Source organism: Xiphophorus maculatus, chromosome 7 (assembly GCF_002775205.1).
Source record: "Xiphophorus maculatus strain JP 163 A chromosome 7, X_maculatus-5.0-male, whole genome shotgun sequence".
Lineage (NCBI taxonomy): Eukaryota > Metazoa > Chordata > Actinopteri > Cyprinodontiformes > Poeciliidae > Xiphophorus > Xiphophorus maculatus.
In genome coordinates this window covers 11,114,590-11,141,709 of record NC_036449.1, presented here as the reverse complement: position 1 = coordinate 11,141,709, position 27,120 = coordinate 11,114,590, and the positions used below count along the sequence as shown (strand labels likewise).

General features: G+C 40.1%; 2 protein-coding genes across 2 annotated transcripts; one reads left to right on the top strand and one right to left on the bottom strand.

Annotated features, from left to right (window-relative positions):
• Window positions 1-28: 28 nt before the first annotated feature.
• LOC102224052 (cell cycle control protein 50A-like) lies at window positions 29-4,832 on the top strand. The gene is made up of 7 exons (XM_005798038.2): window positions 29-348; window positions 549-665; window positions 834-941; window positions 2,113-2,203; window positions 2,285-2,431; window positions 2,538-2,750; window positions 3,757-4,832. Exons 1-7 carry the CDS (start codon window positions 151-153, stop codon window positions 3,942-3,944), a joined length of 1,062 nt encoding a protein of 353 aa, XP_005798095.1. The 5' UTR covers window positions 29-150; the 3' UTR covers window positions 3,945-4,832.
• dcbld2 (discoidin, CUB and LCCL domain containing 2) lies at window positions 4,498-27,107 on the bottom strand. The gene is made up of 19 exons (XM_023336617.1): window positions 27,041-27,107; window positions 21,729-21,950; window positions 19,168-19,305; window positions 19,043-19,050; window positions 16,996-17,068; window positions 15,308-15,352; window positions 14,618-14,669; window positions 14,433-14,508; window positions 14,206-14,325; window positions 11,984-12,189; window positions 11,846-11,886; window positions 11,479-11,694; window positions 9,709-9,833; window positions 9,127-9,271; window positions 8,196-8,345; window positions 8,014-8,107; window positions 7,889-7,938; window positions 7,675-7,809; window positions 4,498-6,711 (listed from the first exon to the last, which is right to left on the bottom strand). The coding sequence occupies exons 1-19, from the start codon at window positions 27,105-27,107 to the stop codon at window positions 6,323-6,325; spliced, it is 2,352 nt and encodes a 783-aa protein (XP_023192385.1). The 3' UTR covers window positions 4,498-6,322.
• Window positions 27,108-27,120: the final 13 nt, after the last annotated feature.

Genomic DNA, 27,120 nt, shown 5'->3' with positions numbered 1-27,120 from the left:
CTCCCCACCCAGAAGTTCCTGGAGTGAGTGCTGTGTGTGTGTTTGATTGCACATAGGTGGATATCACTGAAGTTAAAAAAGAAAAACAAACAGGAAAAGAAGACAGAGCGTCGTCTTCTTGGTTGCTGTTTTCAGCCGTCGTTCCCACTCATGGGGAAAACCAAAGACAAGTCTGGGCCTCTGGCTCGGAGGCCGGACAACTCGGCTTTCAAGCAGCAGCGGCTCCCCGCCTGGTCTCCCGTGCTAACCGCCAACACTGTGCTGCCTTTCTTCTACCTGCTGGCTGTGATATCCATGCTGCTCGGAGTGTGGCTGCTTCTCCTTGTACAGAGCACGCAGGAAATAAAGGTGAGCATAAATAACCCCTGGTTTTTAGTTCTCACTTTGATGTGTAGAAGAGAAATATCCGCCAATCTGTGTGGGTGGAAGAGGCGCAGGGACGGGAAGCTCAGAGCACTGAGCAATAAAACGGGGAGTGACAAAGATACACAGGAACCAAGGTTAAGGTTTGAGTCCTAATTCATGTCTGTTGTTTTCAACGCTTCCAGCTGGACTACACCGATCTGGGAAACTGTAATGAGTGTTTCGACCTGCGTCGAAATGTGAGCAACGCAGCGCAGACCTGCAGCTGTCGGGTGGAGTTTTCAATTGACAAAACATTTAAGGTACCGACCCTGTGTGCTTGTTGGGCATACTGACAGCAGTCCCTTCCATGGCTCAGCTTTCAAATTCAGAATACAAATTGCATCACATGTATCATTTTTTTTATTAATCATTTACTGTGTGCGCCTCAGATCAGAGCACTTTGCTTCATATTTTGGCTCTCTTCCCAGGGCGATGTCTTTTTCTACTACGGTCTCAAAAACTTCCATCAGAACCTACGCAGGTACATGGACTCCAGAGATGACGGACAGACGGTGGGATGGATAAAAAAGTTAAAGGTATCTCTGTTTGTTTTTGCCACTTTAGAGGTTATTATTCTCATTCTGGTACCAGCATTGTACATTCAAAAGCTGGAAGTTTCCCTCAATTTTCTTAACTCTGGCTCAGTCAGATTGGATGGAGAACATGTGTGAACAGCAGTTTTCAAGGTTTTCCAGAGATTTTCAGTTATTTAGGTCTGGACTTTGACAAGGTCATTCTAACACGTGATTATTCTTTGGTCTAAACCGTTCCATCCCATATTGCTCAGTGTATCTTAGCTACTATCTAGTTTGCTTAACATGCTGTAACATCCAGGCCCGTTGAAGCTGTTGAACTTGCTGATGGTCTGTTTCACTTGCGCTGAGAGATTTCGTGACTGCATGCTGCGCATTCACGCTAACCGCTTCCACATGCAGAGCTTGGAGTCAATTTATGTAAGGTCTTTCTACAGGCTTAAAAAAAAAAAACGGGGAGAAAAAACCCCAAACTGCATCTATTTGTGAAACAACTCTGGATTCAATTTTCTAATAACAGCTTAAGCTCAAAATGGGATTCTAAACATACAAATGCTGCAATTTAAAATTCCTTAAAAGCCAACTCTGTATTTTGTTAAAGGTGGTTCATTTGAAAATTGATTAGTTTGATCCTCATCAATAACCTGATTAGAAGAGTTACATAAACGTATTATATTGTGAACAGAAATATAATGGTGAAAACTGGGTAGCTTCTCATGTTTAGACTGCATATGTAATAACTAGTAATTTCAACAGTTTTGAGTAAAAAAAGACTAGAGCTGTCACTTAGAGAAACCTAGAAGAAACCCGTTTTAATTGAGGAAATTTGGAGGTTTTAAATCGATTTAAAAATGATTGAAGTGAGGCCGAAGGTGTCACTAGAATAACCTGGGAAAAAAAGAGGTCACTTCTGTCACCGTGAGGGCTCACTATCTCCAGGAACATCGTTAGGCAGTGATTAAATCCTAGATATACTCTTGCTAATGTGGCACAACCTGGCTTTTGGAATGTCACCTTTTGTCATTTCTAAACATTTTAAGTACAATAAAAGTTGAACATGCTCTGTGATTTACAGAATATTGGGGGGAAAAAATGAGCAGATCCAGTGAAAAATTGACTAAAATATTCACTTATTCTTGAAGAACTTGCATTAATTTCTCATTTTCTTCTGAAGAACCCAAGTACTTATTGTGAGCCGTTTGCAAAAGATGAGGACGGAGTCCCCATTGCTCCCTGTGGAGCGGTCGCCAACAGTATGTTCAACGGTAAACACTGCTCACAACACTCATCAGCCAACACGTCGTTGATCTCTGCTTCGGCCAGCTGACTGTCTTTTCTCCTCCCAGACTCCTTCACCCTGACCTATCACTCCTCCAGCGGCCGTCGTGTTCCTGTTCCTTTGCTGCGGAAGGGCCTCACCTGGTACACAGACAAAAACGTCAAGTTCCGCAACCCAAGGACGGACAATCTAACTCTTGCTCAGGTGTTTGAAGGTAAAGACAGACGATGTAACCTCAGTCTCGGGAAGTGCTTTCGTTTCTCTCACGAAAAATGCAAGAAGCCGAGCACGAAGGTGAACCTGTAGTGTTCCCTCTGCAGGTACGAGACAGCCTCTGTACTGGCAGAGGCCTGTATACAGTCTGGACCCACATGACCCGAACAACAACGGTTTTATTAATGAGGATCTGATCGTCTGGATGAGAGAGGCAGCTTTCCCCAACTTCAAGAAGCTTTATGGGATTTTGAATAGAGCAGACGCCAACTTTGAAAAAGGGCTTCCGAGGGGAAACTACAGCATCGATATATCCTACAGTATCCTTTGACTGCAGTTTTCATGGGAAACCTCCTTCAGGCGCTTGTTTGACGGTTCAAATGAGAAGAAATTAATCTCGCAATGAATTCATCTTTAGTTGAAGTTGCATATTCAGAGACTCAAACATTTTCTTGCATCGCATTATTACACAACAGAATCATCTTTATTTTTACTTTGTTTTAGCAAGCAATGGGTTAAAAAATTCTTATCCACTCTTCACAATGGCAAAGACAAGACAAACACGCACATGAGCTTCATAAGTCAAGAAAAATACTCAAGAAAAACCTTCTTGTCTAAAACTGCCCACATCTACAAGTCTGAAAGATGAAAAAGTCTAAAGCATGAGGGATTGTGAAAAAGCTAAACAAGGCCGAGGCATCCCTCATAGTGAAGTGGTTGTTAAAAAAATCTCCACAATAGCAACAAATGTTGATGTTAGTTCACCAAGTTTCCACAACATCCAGGGATGTATGATTTTAGGAAAACATTCTGTTGAAGTGTTACATATTATATTGTTGTTACGATTAAGCCGTATTTTCCTAATTGTTTTTTCCGCAATCTTTTTTTTTTCCCATAGTTCATTCAGCAAGATAAATACATAATATCAGCATTCAAAATATGACCTTACACCATGTGTTAGCCAAAACAGCCCAACTTGATAGTGGCAGTAAAGCCCAGACTGACATTTTGTGGCTCTGTTAGCTTTTGTTAGACAACACCTACATATATGTAAAGTGTTACTGGAGAAGGCAAAAGCAGGTTGTACAAAGTGCCAACTGCAGGGACACCAAAAGGTGTAACACTGCTGATTTTAGTTTCTTCAGAAGTTCTTTTCCTCCTGCTGAATTAATGTGCTCAATGTAACGAATGGATTTTTCTACATTGTGGAACCGTCAATTATTTGATTTGATTTTCTTTCCCCAGAAGCGCCACAATTAGTGGAAGGTGCCATATTTATTTGCATGCTACCTGCTACAGATTAGCCTTGACCTCCTGCCTCTTCAGACTTCCCTGTGCAGCACTTCAAGGGCAGAAAGGAAGTGGTGCTGACCACGCTGACCTGGTTCGGAGGCCAGAACCACTTCCTGCCGATTGCTTACCTGGTAACCAGCAGCCTGATCCTGCTGATGGCCGTCGTCCTCACCGTGGCCTGGTGGAAGTTCGGAAAGGATGGGAAGAACATGAAGGAATGAGGCATCGAGGCGTCAAGATGCTGAGGACTGAGACTGATGAAGGAATGAGCCGATACTCATGCTGCTGAGAAGGTTCGCAAACCAGAGATGGGGGAGACAAAGTGAAAAAAATTCATGGAGTTTTAATGCCAGTTTAAAAGAGCTATCAACTAGTTTATCCATTTGCTTTGTTGTGCAAATGTTATAAACTAGTTGTTTTAAGAGGAAGTAGTCATGCTGCATTTTAGACCGTAGCGTTTTTTTATTTAAAGACGTCACATTAGGGCCATGCTATACTGGAGACAAAGGTGTCGTAACATGGAGTTTTTCACATCTTTTTGCTAAAGAAAGTTAAGTAATTAAAGCACTTATTCTGTTGTATGTTTTAAAGAAAAAGAGTAATTTGGGAGATGTGAATTGTGTATTTAGAATAAAGTCTAAAGGATTAGAGTTAAACTGAAAATCCTAGTTTCTAAGAGATGAGCTGATGACTGGTCCCAATTTTTCAGCGGTCAGAAATAAAAGTAAATAATTTTTTTTCTTTCAGTGAACACATCGCTAGCTGTGATTTTCAAACTGATGCACTAGAATCTCACCGTTTAAGGAAATATTTCTGTCCAAAAACTATACTGAACTTAGTACGTTTTTTTTTTTTAACTGATATGTTATGTTCAGAGTATAAATATAAAATTAAGTAATTTTATAAACTTGTTGGCTCTTTGTGCAGAAACTCTTGTACTGTGAAAGGTAAAACTTTTCTTGTAATTAAGGCTGACACACCAGGTGCTTTTTAATTTATTCCAAAGTGCAGAACCTAATTGTTTGTTTTGAAATAAACACCAATTCATATTAGAAAATTCTACAAAGAAACTCTTATGTGAACTTTTAAATAAACGTACTACATTTTGACACCCAGATTTTGCAGTGACTCCACCCAGACACAGCAGAAAGTAGGAAAATATTGAGTGCTGTTATGGTTTTTTTATTAGTAGCAATCAAACAGATCAAGCCCTTAAAGTGGCCACCAAAAGCTGATTGGTGCATCTCAGATTCGCATTTCTCCATTAAGTGGAAGAAATGCACCTTCGTTTATTGCATGAAATACAGCATCAGCTCAGTTAAATGCTTAATTATATTAACTTGTTAATTTAATATGAAAGCCAAGCTGTTATTTATATTACTTAGAAAATTGAAATGGCAGAATTTTCAGTGAAGAACTAAAGAAATAAACATTTCTTTAATAAAATAAAAAACCCTCTTTATTCCTTCCCCCCCCAAACAGATTGATTCCACTTACTTTATGCAACCAGGGAACTTTAATCTCCATAAATCACTCTGTGGTTATTGAACACAATCAGCACGAGACACTGGCACACCTTCCCACAGCTGAGGCGGCTGTTCTGTGAAAATAAGCAGCAGCTTGATGCACGTTTGTCCACCATCTGCCTTCCTGTCAGCCAGTGTTTTGCTCAGATCAGTGCCGCAGGAGAGGAATGCAGTTTACTGGTGCGACATTTAAACGTTTCAGCCACAAAACGGTTCAACACTCGGACGCCGATGAACACAGAAGACGGGAACAATTGATCTGAACGCTGCAGGACAGATGCAACACCGACTTAAATACTAAATCACACACTACCATTTGCAACGACATTACACTTCTCTAATTTAAGACTATTTTTTTTAATAGCTGTGATGATGGCACGGATTTGGACCACAGAAGGCAAGATTTGGTCTCCATCAGGAAAAGACATGGGTATCATGGGTAAAATACTTCATGACAGAAGTTATCTTAAAAGATTTTAAAAAAGAAACTACTTTCAGCCATCACAGTGCAACAGATTGATCCGCTAACAGTGAAGGGTAGAAAAGGGGGAGGGGCCGCTCGGCAATCAGCAGGATGTGAAATAAAACAATCTGATAATCGTCTGACCTAAAGATAGATCGCAGTGATGTCATTACAACAACTATTAACAATTTCAAGTCATGCTTTAAAACATCAGTACCATAAGGAGGCGACATGGTGCGGTTCTGAAAGATTTGAACGCAAGCGACGTAATAAAACATGCAGTGATTGGATGGAGAGACGATCGGGGTGGAAATCACAGCTTCAGAAGAGAACAGGTGGACACATCACAAACAGGGACAAAGTCTTTCACAAACAGTAGTCAGCTTCCTCCTTTCCGTCACCAACACATTCATCGTAGTTTCAGTGATAGGACTCTAAAGGCACCACACAAGCAGTTTGTAGCCTTGCAGAAAAGTTCAGGAAATACAGACATCTCCAGCTGAATCTGAAGCTAAAAGGTAGTGTTCATTCAAGACTCAAAGCCAGGTTCAGAAACCCTCCCAGCTGGGTTTTCCTTCCCCAAACTGGGCTCGTCTGGCCTGTTCGGCGCTCATCCGGCTGGTTTTGGAGGAACTTTTTGAGGGACCTGATATGTCAGATCCTGAGTGGGCATGGTCTGACCATTGGCATTTTTAGGTGTGTCATAGACAGACCCCCCAGAATGGCTGCTGTCTGTCCATGTGAGCAGAGAGCCGGGCCCAGAGCCCATAAAATTAAGCACTTTGGAGGGCAGGTGGCATCCCATGTCCACCACGATGGGAGTCGCGTATTCAGCTCCTGATGACGGCAGCGGCTCTGCGTAGGGGTGGTAAACGTCGGGTGGGATGGGAGCGTCATACAGGTCTGGATCTGAGTAGCCCGGTTCCGGCCCTTCGTCTGGTTTAAAGGTCGACCGTGCACCCAGTGTGGGCACACCGCTCACCAGCGGTTGGGCATACTCTGTAAACAAAATGGAGGAATAAAAGTTATTTTTGGCTTGTTTTGGTGAATTCTCTGTGTTGGAAGTTTAGAGCTGCTCCTATTTTGCAATACAACAAAGGTGCATTCACACCAGCCCAGTTTGGTCTGCTTTAATGGACCTCTACCGCGTTTGTCTACAAGGTCTGGTTGGTTTATGGACGTGTGAATGCCCTTTGCTTGATTGCCTTCTTCCCTTTCAGCATCTGGTACCATCTATTCCTCAGATAATAGTTATACATGTTTCAAATAGAACAAAAAGTTATACTTAAAGGTTAAAAGAATATTTAATAAGAACCTCAAATAAGATGCTTATTTGAGATCACAAACTGCAGTACAATACTGTTTAATCAATGTGGACATAAGGTGATAAATACTCACCCTGTGATCATCAGTTTGCTCTTTTTTTCTACTGCAAACTATTTTTTTATCAGCTAGGTTTAAAATAAAATTACTGCCAATCTTAATCTTTAGTGAAACACTATAGCTCATGTTCATCACTTTAAATTGATTGAACCTGATTTAAACTGATGATGGTTTAAACTCGCATTGATTCAAATAACATCAGGAGTCTAAAGATTCTCTCTTTTGGACTATTGCATCAGAGTTAGGATTTTCCTCATGTTGGACAGAAACTGATCGGCTGAATACTTTGCATAGAAACAACTATGATGTGGGATATTTACCCACCTGCGGTACTATGCAATTCTGAATAAATTAAGGTATCATATTATGCAATCCTTCTCACAGAAAGTGAAGCAGTAATGTGAAAAGATGGCCTCCAGGGGGCAAAGACAGAGGCTGACAAGATGTATTCTTGTACAATAGTCTAAGGAAATATTAAGCTTAAAAGATGTTAACTTTATAAGGAACATGTGCCTAGAACATCTAATTAGCCTTAAAAAGGATCAGATTTTTTTTTTCCTTGCAGTGAACAGGGCGTACCTGCAGGTTCAGCGTGCAGTCTGGGAACGGCGCTCCGTCCCGCCAGCCGGCTGACCTCAGGGGTGCTGTAGCGAACCGAATCCTCGGTCTCCATCATCTTGGAGGGCAGCAGCTGCTTCATGCTTTTCCACCAGACTGCAGCACACCAATAATGAGTCGCGGAGCTGCAATATAACCACGCGCGCGGCTCGAAGTGACAAAGAGGTGACAATACCTGTCCGATCCCAGTAGGGAATGTCGTACGTTCCTTCTGCGCTCTTTTTCCTATACGGAGAACAAAAGGTCACTAAAGGGGAGATGGCACGTTTAGGAGACGTGAGGAGATACAAAAACGCGCACTTATTCCTCCAGTGGCAAACACAAGCCACCGTCAAGATCAGAGCAGTCAGAACCACGACTGCCACCGGTACCAGAACTGCCATCAGCACCACATCTGGGAGTGAAAATATAACACTGAAGCTGAAAACAAAGATTTACTACTGTACGGATGGGAGGTCTCACTCTGGTCAAAGCTACCTTACCTTTGCCGCAGTGGGGAGGCATCGTCGTGTTTCTGATGTCTGGCGTGTGCGTGGCTTCGCTGAGGTGAGGCGGGTGCTTCGTCTTCGCAGGAGGTGGAGTGGAACCAGAACCGGAGGTAGTGAACAGTTTTGTAACAGCTGATCTGCCACCTGAGCAAAAGGATGCCCAACAAAATACATCCATGAATTGAACTTTTTTTTTTTTTACTCGCTGCAAAATTGAGTTTCTGATAAGTTTCTGTATCAAATTAAACATGTGGTACTTAAAAATATAAATAAATAAACCTTGGAGTTTTATACATCCTGCTAACAACAGTTTAGTGCATCATTAAAATCCTTAATTAGTCCTAAAACAAGTGATTCATTATAGGGTGGTTCAATTAGAACAAGTTGTTCTTTTTAGCTTTGGAGCCAAAACAAAATAGACAGAATAAAGTTTGGATATGTAGATGTTTCACCATACTCTCTTTTTAACAAAACTTGCAGTCCCTCGCAAAAGTATTCCCACCCCTTAAACTTACTGGCTTTAAGACCACAAATGTCAAGGTATTTTACTAGTATTTTTATGTAATAAAGTAGAACACAATATTGACGTGGAAGAAAAATTCTCCATCGTTTAAAAATGTTCTTCACAAAAAAAAAAAGTGACTAGCGTCATGGATTTGAATTCAGCAAATGCATGGTGTGTGTGTGTATTCATACACGTTCACCTGACGATAAATTTGTTGGAAATGTTGAAAAATCAAAATAATTTGACACGTTTTCTTCCCATTCAGAACTATATACTACTTTTTGCTTTTTTATTCTTCCTGTAGCAACTTTACTTAACCAGGATGTCTCATTGAGACCAGAAATCTCTGACCTGTAAAATATTGTTGCCGGCTTTTTAACACATTGATGGGATCGTTGGTGATGAACTAACTTCCTTTACCTCCAGGAAGGCAGCCAAACAACTCCAGCTTTAGAGCAATCCTCTGGTTCCACAAGGTGGGATTTATCCTCACAAAACGAGCCTCGATTGGAGGAATGAAGTTATTCCTCACTTTGTCCTGGTAGTCCATGTTACCTTGGAAAATCTACCACAGATTAAGAAGAAAAAAAACATGACAGCTGAAAGTCGGAGGTGGCGAAACAATGAACAGCAGTTATTTCCCCACTGGAAAAGCCGATAGCTACTATCTCCCACACAATGAGGGAGTGTGTGAATTCCCCACAGAGAACCGTCACAGGCAGCAGCTCCGCCACTCAATCCATATCCTTCCATTATTAATACCCGACTCGCCCATTACAGCACTTAACTGCGACCACTGCCTCCTCTCATTTCCTACCATCCACATCTTTTAGTCAATATCAGCTGCTGGGGGAAACAAAGTACTCCTGCCGCTTTAAGAAATTACTTTACCCATTTACTGTAATGTGGAGGGGAGAAAAAAAAAGAAAACATAAAAGCAAATGACGTAATGGCTGAACAAGCAGGGTTTATCAATTTCTCCTTTTTTTTTTCTTTTTGTACCTTGTCTTGTGAAGAATTAGTTTCCCTGTGGAAATGCCACTCCTTGCCATCTTTACTGAACAGAACCCGGTATGCCTTCACAAAGTACTGGTACTCGCTCCGGTCGGAACCCGTGGTGACAATAGCTGCAGTGACGGACAGAGAGGAAACAATCAGATTACAGGTGAAGAATAAACAGGGCTGCAAAGTATTAGAAAACCCTCAGATTTTCAAACCTTTGTTAATAAGTAGGATCGATGTATGTGTGTCTGATTAGATTGAACTGAGGTGATGTGTTGTGAATTGGAGCTATATAAATAGCGTTGTAAATATTGCCATGAAGATATCAGCCGTGATCTCCCCCTTCCCTCTCCTATATGAACATCTGCTTGGGATATATTAGCCAATAATTATTGTCCTTTCCAAACAGTCTGTTGTGATTTAAATAGTTCTGATATATTTGCTATATATACTGTGCAGCTTTAAGACTAATACTATGTTCTTTATTTGGACTGAAAGCTGAGCTCCATGTCTTTATGGAAGCAGCATTCATACACAACATCAATATGAAACCTTAGCACTAAGCCTTTTGTTTGTTTAACTAGAAAGTTAATGGTCCACAAACAACATATTGAGTTAATAATGCAGCGAGTACTCTCATTTTGTGCTGCTGGATCAGAACCAGGTTTAAAGCAGAGATTCAAAATACATAAAGAAGAATCAGGAGCAAGGGACAAAGTCAATAGAGAAGGCAATATTTTTAAAAAAATCGTATTTGAACTCAAAAAAGCTGTTTATCAAAGTTTTTAGGACCTAAAATGGCTAAATCAGAGAATAAATTAGGTTTGTATGTTATTTTCTGTCATGCTTTTACAGTGTCAAAACCCCGCTGGCAGAAACGCGTTCTGTCTTTAAACGTAGCAAGACCGTCGAGAAGCGACTCAACGGGACGAGTAATCGTCATGCAAGTTGTGGGTTTGATTCCTGCTTCCTGCCACAAATCAATGTGTTCTACATTAACACATACCGACATGTTCACTGTGCAAACTCCCATCATTTTATCAAGACAACTTTGTCTGTAGCTCATAAATTAACATTTCAAAAACAATTACATGCATAGTCAACTTAATTCTAACATACTTTATTTAACCCAAAGGAACATTAAATGCTGCAGTAGGTCATTATCACCCTAGTATCTTCCAAGACACATGGTGATGCGGTGGGCAGGACGGTTCTTTGGTAGCAGTCAGTTTTGCAGCGAATGTGAAGAGGCCTCTGACTGAAGACTGTTGCTGTATGACAGTGTTATGACATGTTAACAGCTCATTATCTGGGGAGCAGAAACAAAGTTCCACGGCAACGTGTCCTTGGGGTCACCACTGCTAATCCACCTCATTTGCTTTTGCTGCTTCTATTTAAATCTCTGTCTGACAATATGATTGAAAGTGAGGAAGAGAGATTGTTGAATCGGATATGATCCATGGTTTGAACTGCCTCATTGTCTCTCTGCTCTAACTTCATGGGGCCTCCTTTTCATCTCCTCTGGGATTTGAGGTCATAGTTCAGGTTTTATTTGAGCTTTAAAAGATGCCAATCAGCTGCTTCTATTTGCAAAAACAATACCTTGTGGCTACTGTTCCGCATCGTAGCAACTGTCCGAAATGAAAAGAGCAAAACTCTTTCGAACAGCACAGAATCCAAAAACCGAAGGGAATAATCAACTAAAATCACTATGACTAAAGATCTTGTTAAAGCCATAGAGAGATGAAGAGCAACAGAACAGAGATGTACCTGTGATCCTCTTCTCCCTCCTGAAGTCAACCTGCAGCCACTGCTGCCGGTCGCTGAGTGAAGGAGCCCAGGGAAGCCCGGGCTTCTTCAGACGAGCTCCCGACTTCCCCCACACGACGTGCTCACCAGCGGTGGTGTTCCAGTCCCACACGGACGAAACGCTGAGCTGAGAGTCCACTACACCACCAGATTCCAAACCCAGAGTCCCGGAGCAGCCTGAGAGGCGTCCATAACACAGAAGGAGGCTTAGTTTAGAACATGCTTTTAATTGGTGTTTGGAAAAGTGCGTACATACTTTTTTTGTGTGTGTGTATTTCTATATGCGTTCTAAGCTCCAAGCTTTCACAAGAAGAAAACAAAAACTCACCATCTGTTTTGAAGGTGAAAAGATTCTTTGATAAAATTCCTCTGAAAGAAGATGAAACATAAACTACGAATGAATAACTGAACAGGAATGAAGAAGGTAGAGATAAGTTTTCTGGGCTGCGGTGTCTGTATTTCTCACACAGTGGAAGTGACGTTATTAGCCAGTGTTGCCTCGTAGTGAGGAATGCCTGTGCTGCTCACCACGGTGATCTTCCCGCCCGCAGCATTGGACACCGCACCTGCATGGATAGCCGCCACACACAATGGGGACGACTGCAGGGACGAGCACAGGAAGGGAAGACAAGAGAGACTGTTGCTAGGCACCTTTACAGCACAGATTCGTATCTATTCAACTGTGAAGAGCAAACGAATTACAGTTTGTCAAGCCGGTGGAAAAAAGGGCTTCAGACAGATGACAGATTGTTTTGGGTAAAATATCTCCAAAGCAATAATAGCACTAAAAGAAAAAGAAAAACATTCTCTCGTTGCCACCACCCTCCATGACTGTTAGCTTCTCAGTCACTGTACAATATGGAGACCAAGTGTAGAACAAGTCCATCCAACTAGTCAGATATGTTGTCGTCATGCAGGGTGTTAATGGGCGGCAGTACTAAAAGAACAGAACACCAAATACTGAGTACATGCAATTGCTTTTTCAATATACGGTGAAGTTCTAACCAAAATATTAGATGAATGATGCAGAGCTGAAGCTCTTAATTGTGATTAATCGATTTATTGAAGTAATTGTCAACTAATTTGGTAATCGATCAATTGTTAACTGGACTACACACACTAAAAAAAAAATAAAACTGTTGCTCAAAGAACACCAGAGGAGTAGGCAAGACAAAACTGCACAAAAAACATATATTTGCAATTATAAAGAACCTGCTTTGTCTCCCCTCAACTCCTTTAATGTCATAGCTTTACCTTGTTCAAATTCTATGAAGAAACAATAACTATCTCCTGTTAAGCATCTTTTCCTGTCCAATTATAAATCGGCTCATCCAATGAAATTACAGAGTAGTCCTTCACTGTATTGATAAATCAAGCATAAACCTTTATGCCTTTTAGATCCTTTGCTACAACTGATTAAGTGTTTATTTAAGGAATGGTATGTTATGGCAATTTAGGTAATAAAATGTATATTTTCTTATTTAAAAAAGGAATTGAATTATTGCTTTGTATGCATTTTGTTGTATTTCTCATTTTGTATTAAAAAAAGGGGCCATTGTGACAAAGTGAAAAATCAACTGAACGTTGCAAATTATTTTATCTGATTAATCGCCTGTCAAAATAATTGATTACTAAAATAATCGTTAGTTGCTGACTGTGGATTAATTCTAGGATTATTCCACAATCAGCCATACAATCTGAAGAAAACCTTTGACACAAAAAACTGTTGCGGTTTACTTTAATTAAACCCGATGTTCCTGAGTGAAGCAACGACCAATAAGAAGTTTACGTTAGCCGCTACGGCTCCACTGCCAGTTTTATGCAGCGCTGCGGTGTCCGCCCCGCTTTACAGTGTGATCACTTTAACCTTCAGACTCGAGCAGATAAGTGACATCATCCTGATTCATCAGCTTCTCTCTGTGCGAAGGACACCAGGAGCCACTGATGGGAATGAGTCACGGCCGACTGCATTCCTGTCCAAACCTGCTTCCACATCACAAAGCAGCTGAGAAAAACCCAGATTACCCTGCCACCCCCACCTCTTCCAGAGGAGGAGATCCTCCATAAGAGCAGCTGCTCGAGCAGGAGTGAAATTTTATTACGGGAAAAAAGACCCACAGTGGAATTCACAGCTGAGAAGATTGTGGGAAAACTGGTGACCCGCAGAGTGACGAGTACACATGCAGCATGCTAGGATTTATGCACGAACGCAGCAGTAAAAAGGCTGCCACAAGCCATCAACACCTTCGCTGTGACTCTTAAACTTCCCAAAAGTCGCACGCCACATCCTGGAGAGAGGCTTAGCAAACCGCTGCGACAAGAATCACTGCACCCTGCCTCCAACGGAGAAAACCGCACACTTAAGTGCACACGTAGAAGCGGGAGAGGGTGAAAGACACCTAGAAGAATGAAACGGTAATCTGGGCGGAAAGACTAATACAACGTATTGACAATCACCATTCTGGAATCACACACGCCCTCCAGAAAGCAAAACATGAATGAATCACATGCAAATAAAAACACCCCCGGCGTCCACACGCAACGTGTTTCTTGAGCATTTTAGCAACATTGACTCATTCGGCAGGTTTTTGTCTCTCCAGAAACACTCAACACGCAGCTCTGCTCGGCGCTCTCCTGCAGCTGGACTGGATTACAGGGTTATTATTTTCAGCCAAACTATTATCTAACCTCCCTTTTACCCAGTGACCCTGCCCCTCCTCTGTTCCTGTGGGGCGCCTCGCTCCCTGAAGCGCACGCCCCCGCGCTCCTCCCTGTCTTCCCATCTGTCAGGAACACCCTTCCCTCCATCTTCCAGCAAAAAAAAAAGCTCCAAGAAAAATAAAACTAATGAGGTCATCATTAGGAGACTAAGCAACTGTGACCTGCAGCACAGGGGTTCTGTGAGGTCATCAAACCAGGACGTGGCAGTACTCGCCTCTCTGTATCCATTTGGTGTAGTTCCAGAAATCTTCTCTGTAGATGTCAAGCAGCCTGCAGGACAGTATTTACTATGAAGAAACAAAACAAAAACACCATGAGTATCAGTCTGGTCTTTGAACAAAAAACTAAATAAAATCAACGCAAAGCAAAGAGCGTTCACCTGAACTCTGCCTCTGGGAAATCGGATCCTTTGTCGAGGCAAGTGATTAAATCTGCAAAGAAAAAACAAACGGCATCAGAACTGGTTTCTCTGCATGTCGCTGCAAAACAAATGTTCTCTCCTCCTCTACACAAAGCAACCACCGCTGTGTTTTCTGCAATCAATTGTCTGAAAATTATAAAGTACAGCGCTCAAAATAAAAACCATTGTTTTCCTAAACCGGACGGATTTTTAGAGAAACTTCTAAAGCACAGAAGTTTTTAAAATGGATTACATTTTTCTTGATCACTCGGTAAGTGGAGAGACACAGCACCTCGCAAAAGTATTCACACCTCTAGCTTTTTGTATCTTGTCATGTTAGATCAGGGGTGTCAAACTCCAGTCCTCAAGAGCTGCTGTCCTGCAGCTTTTAGATGTGGCACAGGTACAAAACACTGGAATGAAATGGCTTAATTACCTCCTCCTTGTGTAGATCAGTTCCCCAGAGCCTTGCTAATGACCTAATTATTCTATTCAGGTGTTGTGCAGCAGAGGCTCATCTAAAAGGGCAGGGGCCCTTGAGGACTGGAGTTTGACACATGTGTGTTAGATCCACAATGGATGGATGGAGAGCCTCTGACCATTAGTTTTGAAGTTTTGCCACACATTGTGAGTTTTTGATTGCGTTCTGATCTAAATCTTTGGATTTACCTCCATCCATCTCCCCATCAAACCCAGTCAGCTTCACCGTCATTGCTGAAAGACAGAATTCCCATAGCACCAGGTTTCAAAGTGGGACTAGTGTGTTCACGGTAATGTGTGTGTGTGTGTAAGGGAAAGAGCAACGTTCAATGGCTGACCTCAGGACCTTTGCTGCATGCCTTTCCCATTTTCTTTCACCAGTTCTTGTCTGAACACCATTAACAAAGTTCGGTAGTGTCACAAAATCTCTATAAATATTCAAATTGAGAAATACTATTTTTTTCTCAAAGGGAAAATAAATGTTTAATGTTGTCCATATCATCCTTGTGTCTTCAAAGAGTGGATGGTGACGCTGTGAGCAGGAAGGATCTCTGGTGACAGTCAGTCTTGCAACGTATCTGAATAAGCCTCTGACTAAAGACTGTTGCCGTATGACAGCCTCAGGACTGTTATGACATGTTAGCATCTCAATATCTGGGCAACAGAGACAATATTTTGCATTACTGTGTGCAGAATGAAACCATCAGTTGTTGGCAAGCACTGCTAATCCACTTTAAATCTCATATTAATATGGCCACTACAGACAGACAGTTTCCAGTCTGGGATATAATTATTAAAACATATACTGTATGTTCAGCATTTGTCTTTATTAACTCAAGTTTATAGTCAGTAACTAATGTTTTAGTTGAAATATGCAGACTATGGGTCCAGGTATAATAAACATGTATATCCTACAAATAAAGTTTGCTGTTCACTGGATTATATTTAATATAATCCATGAAAACCTGAGTGGTTTGTATAAATTTGACCTCCAATAAGTTTGAATTACCTTCCGATCCATGAGTCCAACAGGTTATAAAAGTATTTAAATGCTTTTCTTTCTATGATTTTGAATGTCATGGAAAGAAAAAGAGGATTTTATAAATATCAGGAAAATTCATTTCTGTCTATAGAAATCTAAATGCGAGAGCCGTACAATTTCAGAAAAATATTTAGATACCATTGCTGAAAATGTTAGCGGTAGAGTCAACAGTCTTGAGTCACAGGACATACTGAAAATGTCTGACTGTGAGTCAAACTTTTGCCTGACCAAAAGGTCCTGCGAAGGAAGAAAAAAAAATCCATACATATACAATGTAAGATTGAATAGTTCTGTCGAGGCAAAATTTAAGACCTGGGAAAAACCTATCAAAGGCCAATTTTCTTTTTTGTTACAAAATTTGAGATTTTACAAGGATGTGTGGACAGCATGTGAAATATTATACCCCATCAAACATAGCATCCATTATAATCGAGATATTTTATACATTGATCCTGCGGTTCAACATCTTCAGAGGACTTTATAATGAAATTCTGTGGGAGCCATGTCAAATGTTTCCACATAAGGGAAACATGTACAAGATGACTCAAGTAGAAAAGTGACTGAATGACCTCTATAAAACATTTTGGATTGGACCTGAAAACTCCCGCAGCTGCTCGCATGTTAAAAACAGACTTGCCAACCAACTTCAGACGTCCTGGATTTGTCCGAATTGTGGCTTCAACTACATCACCCAAAGGAAAATAAATCTGAATCCATAAATCCGAGGAGATTCAATTTGAATTTTGAACCCGACGTGAATCTTTCCATGTAAACTCTGAGAAACAACAAAGTAGCCCTGCGAGCCTGTGGGAGTACAATGGGTGATCAAACACACCAGTCATGTCTCGCAGGATGACGTGGGCTGCTGGGAATGTCATGTAAACTCTGCGGTGACTTGCAGCCTCCTTCTGTCGTGACCACATTAATATGATCAAAAACGGTACCTCAAAAACAAAGTTAAGATGGAAAAAAAAAGAAAGAAAAAAAGCCACCTCGCATCGCCATGGTGATTGGTTAACGTTTTGTTCAAGCTGCCCACCCGCACACACCTGAGTGATCATTTTCATGTGAGGAAAACACATGCATCAGCTATGTGGCGGGAAAAATGCCACCCAGTGTGATTCAGTCGAGCCACGATGACCGTTGGATCTAAATAATTGCGGATACTTATTTCTTGCGGCTTCGGCTCGTCTCTTGCCTGTTTTTTTTTTTTCTTCTTAAACCCTAGAATATTTCTGAAACTTACCGACCAACATGTGGACTGAGATAAACAAGATATTTGTTTGTCACAAGTTTTTAAGTTCTCAAGTTTTGGATGCAAAGATGTGGATGTATTTAAAAGAAAAACCTCAAACATTTCCTTATGTGACATTATGGGACAAATCTGAAGAAATCAGACAAGATGTCAGGAAGAGAACTGTGGATTTATACAAGTCTGGTTCATCCTTGGGACAATTTCTAGAAGATGCCACATTCATCTGTACTTTATTTGCAATTAATGCATTTTTACTACACAGTATTTTCTCAAATTTGGGGCAAACATGCAACTTTTTTTCAAAAAATCTTTTAAATTTGTTTCTTCTGAATGTTTTTCCGAGGTCTAGCTATCACTCTGTCCAGGAAGGAGGCCGGTAAAAGCTGAAGTTGGTGAGAGAGCGTCCATTATCTAACGAATTCCTAACAGACTTGGACTAAGAGGTCACTCAGAGAGGAAGAAGTCATTACTACAAAAGCAATTTAGAAAGCAAGATTAACGTTTTCAGATTGATTTGGTGCTAAAGAACCTAATCTTTAGAGACATGTTCTAAGTTCTAATGAACTTAAAGTAGAAAAGTTTTGCCGTAACGGTTGTTGTTACATTTGGGGGGGAAAAGGGAGACAGCAGTAAGGATTGGAACCGGGTTTTCTGCAGGTTTCACAAACTCAAATTTAAGACTTTTTAAGACTTCCTAATAATTTCCACCTGGGATTAATAATGTATGTTCATATATTCATTAGGATTGAAATTTAAGACTTGTATCTCTACAGAAATGTACAAAAGTCTGCCAGCCAACTGGAGATAAATTTGCACTTGGGTGCAAAATAGATATCTAACTAGCAAAGGTATATTAGCAGGTAGTTAATAATAGCCTCAACCACGCAATAGACTCAAACTACTAGCATGCGACTCAAACTTTTGCCTAACAGAAAATCCCATAACAAAAATACCTATAAGAGATTAAATATTACTGCCAGGACATTTTATACCTGTGATTAATAAATTAACATACTTTCTTCAAATGAATTTAAGATGTTTAAAGGCCAAACTAGTTTAGTCACAAACTGGCATTAGGAACATAAAATCAATGTTTTCAAGTGAGTATCATAAAAGCCTGATCTGCAAGAGGTGTGTCTGAGTACAGCTGCCTACAACCCTGACCTGGTTATACCAGTCCAGCTTGTGGACGGATACCCAAAACATTTGACCCATGTCAAAGTTTGAAGGAAAAATTCTGCCAAATAATAAATAAAATTGCAAATCTGAAGCCATCGTTCTTGCATTCAGGGAAACAGGAGTAATCCTGGTCATCCTAACTGATGTAATATAGGAAACCTTCAGTCACATCTTATGCCAAGAAGTGAGAGAAAACGGTTATATTCCTTTTTACGCAAAGTATGTAAACATCTGGCTTCAACTGCACATCTGATAGTACAGATCAAATGACATACAGAGACAAGGAAAATGCAACAAGCTGCCAGTTTTTAGACAAACCCATATGTTAAAAGATTTGTGTATGAGTGTTTTTTCAGGACACAATACAATTACTTCACAGTCATAAAAATAAAGCTGGGGTACAGAAAGAAAACAGCTGTAACTAACAGAAAATCCTAGCAACTCTTACCTCCAGGGCTAAAACAAAAACGGAACCAGGCTCAATGCTCAGGTCTCTTAATTAAAATGAATGCCACTGGAGAATGAAGACAAAAAAAAACAGAACAGTGTAGAGCAAGCCAGCAGCCTGCATACCTGAGTGTTCAGTGGTGGAGTAGGACAGGTAGAATCCACGTCCTGTACGGTGCATCACACTCCTGAACTGGACGGTCACCTGGTTGCCTGAAGACTCGATCAGCTCATCAACCTTCTGATCCAAACCACAGTATTTCACTTTAATGCAAGAAATCAAAAGCACAGTGATTAGTGATTAGAGTATACACAGTATACTCGATAATGTACTTTTTTTTTTGTTTTGTTGTAATACAGGCATAACAAGTGATGCCCTATGTAATCTGGTTAATTAGTTAAGGTATCGCCTCAACTTGCCAGCCTGCATTCACTCAGCTGCTTTACAGACATGATGTCACAGTTTTCCAAATGTCATTTTAAAAAAACGTTACCGCTCAGCTACCACTCCTTCAGTTTGTTTAGTTTATACACCATGACCAGAGTAACCAGAAATATCTACACAACAATACGCCTTTATTGCAAGTGAGAAAACTGTAACCCCCTTTCAGCTGTGCAATGCGCAGCAACAAGTGGGGGAAGGGCAGCACCTCACTATGCTATGCTCTATAAAGCTGGAGAAAAAACAGGTCACTCCAGGGCATTTTGCTTGACGACTCATTAAAGTTACTTCAAATTGTAGGAATAGCAGGTTGGAAAATATGTATATTTTGTCAAGTGACTTTTTTTTAAAACCTCAATATTCATAATGAGTCCAAGCTTTCGCCAAGCTGTGTGACAATGTATACAGCATAATCAAGCAATCTTTTGAGATTTCCTCCAACCACTTCATCCAGTGTGCCATCAACCACAACAAAATGAAATCAAACTTAAGCCTGAGTTTAATTCTCGGCCCAATCCAGATCAAAACTTATAGCAGAATTTGTCTTAAGACAGAAAAAAAATTATATTAGCACAAATGAGTTCAAACCAAGGAGCAGGACTTTATACATCAGGTTAAGTTGACTAAAAGATGACTGACTTCCAAGTTTCAAAAGCGAGCTCCAACCATGACACTCCCACCACCCAGTATGAGGTGTTCATGCTGGTATGGGGCCAGTAAACATTCCGCTGTAACAAAATGAGCAGCGTCACTTTTCCTGTGTCACAGTTTTCTGGTTGATCAGCATATTTTCACAGTTACTTTTCTCTCACTTTTAAAGGATTAAGCCTAGAGGCCTTTTGATAAAACATGAAATGTAAAGAAAGCGAGAACTACACAGCTCGCAATAATCCATTATGCAACATTAGTAAGTTGTCCGCAACAATAATTCACTGAGACTCTATAAGACCCGAATTTCAAACAGAATATTTATTATCTCCAATCTAGTGTCGTTATTGTTGGCTCGTTGTCTACTCAAAAGTCTGGTGTCAGGTCAGACTGTTGTTTTGAATCCAACGCTCGTCCTACAAAACATCAGTTACTTATAATTAAGAAATAAAAATACATACAGACGTGTATTTTTTTAAACTATTAATTAGCTCCATTTCAATTACTTTCCTTTAAGACTGTGTAGCATGTCTCAGAAGTGCAAACACAGACTGTGGTTTATAATTTTAGTCAATGACAGTGACTGTGGACAAAGCTACCTAAATTCAAATGCTTGCATTTCTCTCTGACTGCTACAATCCTCTCATAAATGGCTGCCGCTTTCATCCCTACACACAAAGTGGGCTTCTGTGGTTCTGCTTGTGGAACCGCCGAGAGCCCAATCCATTATGGTTTTTGTGTGTTCTTTAAACAAAGGTGAAAGCAGCTTTAAGAATCAGTATCATGTGTCAAAATACACCGGGCTGCTTTGGGCTTGAGGTTAGTGGTTTGGTGTCTCTAAGTTAATCTACCCCAGATAAACTTTATAATACATTTAACTAAGAAAGAAAGTAGACTTTCTGTTTAGAAACATGACCAGAGTAAAGGTTGACCACTTTTAGTTGGGTAGCTTCAAATATAACCAGGGCATCGTTCTACTTATTCTTTGCTCAAACCAGTGAGCATCAGCACTGTGCAGTTTGGTTTCTTTAAAATTAAGCTTTGGCTGAAAGTTCACAAGTTGAACAATTAACCAAAAACATTACACTCTGCACACCAAAAGTGCTCATATCTCATAAACCTTTTAAGATTTAGTAACGTTGCAAGCTTAAACTTCAATGTAAATGTATATCTATCCATCCAAACATAAAAAGTATGGAGGGAATTTGCATCCATGCCCCTTAACTTTGAAACTTGGGATTGAGAGTAACAAAAACAATACTTTTAGTTATTTTAATGACGGCAGACCAAAAACTGATCATCCCAGTCAAAAATAACTTCAAAACTATTTAATCACCACAGAGAAGCTGCTGAATGTCCCCAAGTGTTTCCATTTTTTTGCTTTTTTTCTTGACAAGCACACAAACAAAAATAGCTATACAACTTCACTTAGAGCAAACATCAAGATATAGATGCACCACTTTTAAACTCGGACAAAAACCTGCCTGACCTGAAGCAAAGGGTGGCTTTTAGTCATTCCTAAAAGTCATGACTAATCCTAAAACTTGATGGTTAAAAGTCTGTTTCAGTAAATCAGTCAGTATCTTTTTTCTCTCACCAATCTCAGTCTTTTTGGATCCGATGCCGTTGTAGAGGCGGAGATAGTTGACCTGGCAGTCACTGTCTCCTAAGTCCAGCAGAGCAAATCGAAAGTGGATCTTTCCACGCGGCACAGTGATCTCCCACTCACACACAGTGTCACTCGGGTATGTCCTCGGATTGTCCAGAGAGGACAGCGTCCCGCTGCTGGGGCCGAGCACACTGGGTCCGCAGCCATCACCTGCAGTGCAACATAAATACTCACATTTATATTCACAAAGCAAAGTAAAAAGAATATATAATTTTAAGATGCTACATTAACTGCTACAAGCTTAAAGTTTCCTGTTTTTGAGGTCAGCCATTCTAGTTTGAATCAATCCTTCTACAAGAAATAAAGGAAGGGCAGACAAAAGCACTAAAACAAATAGTAGAAAAAAGAAACAAGGAAGACAGGCCCCAAGGTAAGGAACAAATGAACAAAGAAGCAAGAAGAAGAAAATTTAAAAAAATTATGGCCTGATACTGAGTGACAACATTTGGACAATGAGATAGCACATAAGGTGAGGAAATTCCAGTATTTTTCAAGATTCTTGTCTCTCTTTACTGCTCTGCATGTGAACAGAAATAAAATCAAATTTCAACTATTTCCTTTTACTGGCAATGTAGGAAACTGGAGACTCCATTATTAGCCCAACAAATCATTGAATTTTCACCTTTTTCCGTCTCTTAAGGGATGTTGGGAAATGACCATCACAGTCCTGACTTCTAATGCAACCCTGGCTTCCCCAGAAGCTCTTCAATGGCCAAAAGTTTTCAGACTGATAAAAACCTTCACTGCTTCAGTTTTTATGGCAACACCTTACGTCATGTCTAAGTTGCAATTCAGGAAGTTGCTCAGAAAAAAATGCCCTTTTCCCCCAAAATGAATGAAAACTTACTTAATTACAAAAACATAGGCTGCACGCTGTGTTTTGGCCAGACACAAATGACCAGTTATCATCCTTTCTGTGATCTCATGGTCTGCCTCGGAGGAAATTATTAACCACGAGAGCTAAACTGATAGTACTCTGTCATTTTTATTGGATTAGAAGGGCAAAATGGCTCCTTAAAGTGACTTGAAATCATTTTTTCTATGGTGAACCAGGGCTATTTACAAGACATCACATGTTGTAATCAATTTTCATGAAGGTAGTTTGAATATATTGTTACAAGAAAGACTGCACACCCATCAACAAATGATCAAACTGCTAAGAAGCTTCAAAGCGTCCATGTGCAAGAACCGTCGCCTAAACAGGATTCAGCTAAAGGATTTGGTTGCCACCAGTGTAGAGCAATGGCAGCATGCTGGTATGATTGCAATTACACAGAGTAAGGTAGACAATGCTAGGGAAAGCAGACACAGAAGCTGATCTTCTCAAAGTATAACAGCAAGGACAGACTGACTTTCTGCACTAAGTACCGGGACTGAACTGCAGAGGACAAAGGTCAAGTTATTTTCTCTTAAAAGTCCCCCCGTTCGGACTGATTGGGACATCTCGGAAATGGAGGAACTTTGCCAGATGAACCAGAAGCAATACAATGACAAACAAAGCTTTTCCAAGCACAATGTATCACCAGGTAGCTCACACTGACATTTTGGGTTCAAGCCCAGGAAACGTCCCAGATGAATCAGAAACCATCTTCCACCCCATCACTTGTGCAATTGTGGAAGACACTTAACTCCAAATTGTCATCAGACCTGCATAGCACCATAAGAAATTGTGTTTGTTGTAGGTGCACCTGGGAGACTCGGACTCCAATGTAAGGGTCCTTTAAATGATCCAAACGGTTAGAATTGATTAGATCAGCTCAGTGCAATTAGATCAGAGGAATCTACTCACACAAACCTTTCAACCTGGAAGTTTTCCTACATGATTTGTCCTTCCGCTCCTTTATCTTAAGTAATTTCTGGGACATTAAATGTTTGAAGCATTCTGAAACCTGAACACACTCTTTTGTACATCTACTCATTATCTTAAAAACATGATCCAGCTGCCTAGAGAAACCAGGAGCGATAACAGTGCAAATAGTTTGAGACTTTAAACCTTGCACTAGCTCACAAATCTTGACCTCGGTTTTAAGACCAAACAAGAAGTCTCAGTTACACATTTCTGCTCAGAACAAACATACTTTACTATTGATGAGGTTAAAAGAGACAGATTACACATCCCTACTGTGGCACTCACTACCATGGATGTTCAATTAAATGAACATAGGATCATACATTTGTATTTTTCAATCTGTAGAATGTAGTTTGTCTTGATATCTTGAATATTTACCATCACTGCTTACGAAAAGAACAATTCCTAAGAAGTGGTTACGGCGGTTTGCAGAAATGCCTCTGGTTTCCTGAACCACAACGAGAACAGATCAGAGTACAGAATTTGGGGACAAATCAATATGAAACCTAGTAGCTATAGAAGACTGTTTATCTTTTAGAAAAAAACAACAACAAAAAAAACATTTGTGCTTCACTGACATTCAAATGCAAATCTATTAGATCATCGTATGGGAGAATTGCAAGTTCACAACCAAACTTGTTTGTTTAATCATTAAATGTCACGAGGATACCGGTGTCCTCATGGACCTCCATTTAAGTGTAAGTCGATGATTAGGGGTTAATGTACCAGAAAAAGAAACTTGTCTGAAGAGTGAAGTGGAACAAAACATCTTAAAGCTGAAACAACACAGAAAGACTAGTTGTATTTCCCTATGTTCTTAAAAACCAGTTAGAAAAAATATTTCTGCATTTTAAGCCTTGAAAGTTTTCAATCTCATAATCAGACAGCTTATGGTTGCTGGTTCCCCTACTCTCAATCCTATTCGACAAATGAATGAGCTTAATAGAGTCAAACCTATTTTGTACAGGCAGGAGGATTATGGCTGAAAACCTGAACATCTACAAACAAAACTGAAGAGTTAGTTGGTCCTCAAACAGATGGGAACATTTTTGAAACTTCATGCAGACACGCTGGAAGACTATAGTGAAACTTTTGTTCACTGTTGTTACTGACTTAGGTGGTGCTCCATTTAAGTAGATCTGCACAATGCATTGAATGCAAGTCATCATCTCAATATTGATGCAGTTTATATTACAATTGCAAATGACTGCTTTGATGCAGTATTTAGTGGGGTATTACATTTCTATTGAGGTGCTTTAATGCTCAGTGTGCCAAAAATATTTCCAGTCGGCTGGATGGACTTTCACTGCCCTTGATGTCGACTTTGATAAAGCGGTGGAGACTTTGTAGTGATGGGAAAAAGAGAAAGAAATGTGGGTTAAGTATATCTGATATCCTTACATTATTCAACAATAATAACAGCCCTATTATGAAGTTGGACGTTTGATCATTTCCAAGAATATAATGTTAAGTGATAAGCTCAGCTGCTAGACTGAATACAATTAGCAGTAAAAGGCAAGTTTATTTGTAGAGCACATTTCAGCAACAGGGCAATTCAAAGTGATTTGCATAATGAAAACATAAAACATCAAATAAAGCATCCCATTGCAGGCCCAGATCAACAAGCTCCTCCTGCCCATGTGTTGCCCTTTCATACTCATCTACTTAGCTGGGTTGGAATTTTCGCAATAATAGGATATTTTGATAAGTATTGCTTTTGATCGGTACTGCTTTTAAAGGCCAATTACAAATTTTGCCTTAATATTTAGTATCATCAGCGTTATTGAACGTAGTCTCTCTGTTTGTCAATGTCACAACATTCTGTGTCCTGCCATCCCAACAGTTGCATTTTGAGCCATGAATGTTGAATAAAAATCACTCTTCTATACCACTCAACACCTGTTAACGACAGTGTTTAGTCCAACCAAATTATTTAATTTACCCAAAGATGAGTAGAATATTTTTAAACCCAGCTAATTTGCAGTTTAATGTTTTTAACTATTTACTAAAAAAAAAAAAAAAACTATCTACTGTTTTGATACAGGAGGACATCAAAAAGACTATCAGAAGTAAATTACCTGACTTTTATCATAGCCACCAACAAGATAGAATATTCAGAAAACAATATTAACTGGAACATTTAAGATGACATCTAAAAACAGTTTTGCATTTAGTAAGTGATTTTGAATAACAACCTTTCACAAGTTTCAGAATTTGGGCCGTAATCTTTAATCGAAAGAAGATACCATGAGAAATGCTATGGTCTTGAAAATGTATTTTTTTGTAGTTCAAAAGGCTAGAATATTTATGCTTAAAGCTCTTACTGTGAGGAATTGCAGCAGTGACATCTCAGTTTATAATTTAAGAACTTAAATTGCTTTAGGCAAATCACCTATTATTTAGCAAATCCTACTGAGGAAAAACAAGACACCCAGGTACAATGCTAGTAGTCCACCGCATTAGCTTTAGCTTATAGGCTGTTTTCACAGGGTTTTCATTTTAAAACTGTATTACAAAATGTACTGTGAGAGATGTTGTTATGGTAATTGTTTGAACCTTATTCTGGATTCCCGGCTGTGTGATCAAACTTTGCAGACACACGCCATGGTGCTAAGTGAATATTATGCGAGCCTTGAGTTATGCAAGAGCCCTCTGAGTGGACATTATCCAGATGAGCAGAACAAAAACACGACAATGACTCAGAAATGTTACTGAAAAACTGCAGAGTGAGCTGCATCTCACATTACGCTCTGTAACACCAGCAATCATTCCTGAAGTGAGTGTATATTTAAAAAGTATTGCTAGAGTCAATAAATTAATGACAAACTGGGCACACGTGTTTATCCCCACCCCCAAAGGTTTAGGAAAAGCCAATCCATCAGTGTAGTTTAGTTAAACTTGAGTTTAGCCATCCTTTTATTTGGGTCCAGTTTTGTGCTTAACACAAAGTCCTCTGTGATGTGTATCAATCATTTCATTTTGTTTATGGCAAAGAAAAGACCATAAACTTTTTTAAATGGCGTCGTTCTTTAAACCAACCTACAAAGGCCTAACAAATGGTAAACTTTGAATGGTAACCAGTTTATTTATTGGGGGACTAAAATCAGAAACACGTTGCTGCTTTGACAGTAAAATCCTTAAACGCCTGCTGTTCATTTGTTGTAAACATTTGCAAAATGAAAAATGAAAACGTCAAGTTTCAGGAACCGGTTCGCCTGGTTTTTTTCCCCTGAGCAGTTTTCCACCAAAAACACCAACCTCCACGGTGCGCGGCGTGAAGCAGAGCCCACGTACACACACACACACACACACACACACACACACAGACACACGGCCATGTAAGGCAGGTTTCAGTTAGCTGGACAATAACACTTCCTAAAAGCCCCCCAACCCCCAAACAACACCTTAAACCGGGATGCGTTCGCGTATTCGCGGTCACACGGGTCTCCTCCGGTCATCACCGCAGCTGTG